General features: G+C 42.5%; 1 protein-coding gene across 1 annotated transcript in view; it reads left to right on the top strand.

Moving 5' to 3' along the window:
* VPS13D (vacuolar protein sorting 13 homolog D (S. cerevisiae)) overlaps positions 1-2,738 on the top strand; it is a 274,572-nt gene that overhangs the window by 45,664 nt on the left and 226,170 nt on the right. The window contains exon 23 of the mRNA XM_010850181.1: positions 1-654. This exon is cut by the window's left edge and continues 4 nt beyond it. Within this exon, the coding sequence (XP_010848483.1) occupies positions 1-654 (654 nt within the window). The remainder of the gene's footprint in view (positions 655-2,738) is intronic.

The following is a 2,738-nucleotide window of genomic DNA, read 5'->3' as shown; positions in this document are numbered from 1 at the left end:
ACTCTGTCCATTCAGATTGCCCTGCGCTCTCTGCTGATGGAGGACTTACTGGAGAAAAATCCAGATTCCAAATATAAGAACCTGATGGTGTCTCGGGGAGCCCCAAAGCCATCTAGTTTAGCACAAAAAGAGTATCTCTCTCAGTCCTGCCCTTCTGTGTCCAACGTGGAGTATCCAGACATGCCTCGGTCTCTCCCTTCTCATATGGAGGAAGCTCCCAATGTATTTCAGCTGTATCAGAGACCCACCTCGGCCTCCCGGAAGAAGCAAAAGGAAGTCCAAGACAAGGACTATCCCTTGACCCCACCTCCTTCTCCAACGGTAGATGAGCCCAAGATACTTGCGGGAAAGAGTAAATTTGATGATTCCTTGGTCCATATCAATGTATTCCTGGTGGATAAGAAGCATCCAGAATTCTCTTCCAGTTACAATCGAGTTAACCGGAGCATTGATGTTGATTTTAACTGCTTGGATGTGCTGATCACACTGCAGACCTGGGTCGTGATCCTAGATTTTTTTGGAATTGGCTCCACTGCAGACAACCATGCGATGAAGGTGCCGCCTGAGGACGTCCTACAAAACGTAAAGTCAGAATCAAGTGCGTTAGCAGAGTCTGAACTTCAGGAGCCAGTTAACACCAAACTGGATCTCAAGGTATCAGTTCCCTTAGGCTCTTGTTCTGAGTATGAAGGTGGGCTTGTTTACTTAGATGCTCTCACTGTGTATTTATGCCAGAAAATCGATACCTCACAGAGGAGATACATGGTCTTTTGGATGTCTATTCCTAAAGGGTAGACGTTAATATCTCAGAAAAGGTTTTAGCATTAATCCCATCTGGAGGCAGGGGAAATAAATGGTTTCAGTGACTTCTTGTCTTTCCTTTGGGCTGTAAAATTCAGTGGAATTATTTAGCTTCTTTACGCCTCTGTTTCCTTATTTTCCATTGTCTGATTATGGTAACTAAATGAGGAAATTGCATGAAGCACCTGGCAATGTGTCTAGCACATAGTAACCATGTTACTATGTAACTAGTAACTAGTACAGAGTAGCTATTTTTAAATGTGCCTTTTATTATCATCTCCCTCTCACTCAGAAAGTTATTGGCTTTTAGTGAGAGCAAGAGTACAGGTGTCTTAAATGTCAGACTGCCTGGATTTGAAAGCTGGCATTTTTGTTGTAACCACACAGATGTTTGGCTGTGGACAAACCATTTAACCTCTTTCTCCCTCAAGTTTTTCATCAGTAAACAGAGATTGTTTAATGGTGCCTGTGTCATTGGATTGTGGAAGTTCAATGAGATGACCTAGGTATGGCCCTCCTCACGTTCGTGACAGAAATGATCATTCAGTGAATGGTACCTTCCATGCTTCTTCCTCCCATGCAGTTGTCTATAGAAGCCAAGTTAGTGTCTCCTAGAGTGTTCCACATTCTGGATTTGTCTGTTTCTTTATGGTACATTTGACTCCTCTCATCCTCTAATTTTAGAAATGGAAGTTAGCTCTAAAGACTTGATCAGATCCAGGTCCGACACTTCATAGGTGGTGCTGAGTGCTTCCTGTTGCGTTATACCAGGAGGTCTACAACACCCAGTCATCCCACTTTCAGTGATGCTAGCTAGGATCCATGCTGAGAGTGGGCTCAGGTGCTGACAGCTGGATTCCTCCAAACAAAGCGTATTTGCATTATTTTGGTGATGAAGTGACTAGAGGTTTTTTTTTTTTTTTCCACTTCCCCCTTCATGATAACTCATTCCCTTGAGATCCTTCTGTCATCCATGTCCAGAAGCCACTGCAAGGGGACCCCTCATGCCATTGGAGTGGCCCCCATGGTCACTGCTCCATCTATAATAATTCCCTCCTTTTTTCTCTTCATTCCTTGAATGTTTTTTCTCCTTCCTTTTCTCCTGCTATTTTCTTTCCTTTTCCGTTGTTTTTTTTTTCATTTATCAGACATATGCTGAACACCTACTTTGTTGTTGTTCAATTGCTAAGTCATGACCAGCTCTTTGCAACCCCACGGACTGCAGCACGTCAGGCTTCCCTGTCGTTAACTATCTCCCGGAGTTTGATCAAACTCATGTTCATTGAGTCGGTGATGCCATCCAACCATGTCATCCTCTGTCATGGTAGGCATTAAAGATAAGGGGTGCATTTCACCGGCTCTGCCACTCAGGAGCAGAGAGTGTGAACTGGGATGTGAGCTTCTGTCCTTCTCTTCCCTCCTTTCTTCTCTTCAGCCGATGCCTTACCCAGTGATGGCACTCAGGGGTATCTGCCTCCATAAATCGTAGACACAGAGTCCTTTTTGTAGCTAAAATGACAGAATTATGTTACTGGATTTATTTGTTTCCAAGAATGCTGTTCCTAAAACAGGATTTTGGTTTTCTTCTATTGGTGGTTGGCTCTGGGGAAGAAAATCTTTGATTGTGCTTCTAAGTGAAGTCCCAGTTGGTCACCAGGGGCTTCTACTAAATATTAGTCTGAAGACATTAAACATTAAGTGTATTTATCACTTCGCTTTGACAAATTCTTAGGGTACACTTAATGAATCTGTATGAGTGATTACAGAATAGTGCAATATTAGAGATAAATGCTGAAAGGGGAAAAATTGTTTTATAATGTAAAACTTTTTACTGACAAACAATAGATGAAGCCCAAAGAAAGCATCCCCCCCCAAAAACCAAAAAGCCAACCAACCAACATACAAAAAAAAAAAAGAGAGAGAAGAAAGAAAAAAAA

Source organism: Bison bison, unplaced genomic scaffold (assembly GCF_000754665.1).
Source record: "Bison bison bison isolate TAMUID 2011002044 unplaced genomic scaffold, Bison_UMD1.0 scf7180017864289, whole genome shotgun sequence".
Classification (NCBI taxonomy): domain Eukaryota; kingdom Metazoa; phylum Chordata; class Mammalia; order Artiodactyla; family Bovidae; genus Bison; species Bison bison.
The sequence above is the reverse complement of the archived record's forward strand: the minus strand, read 5'-3'. Positions and strand labels throughout refer to the sequence as shown.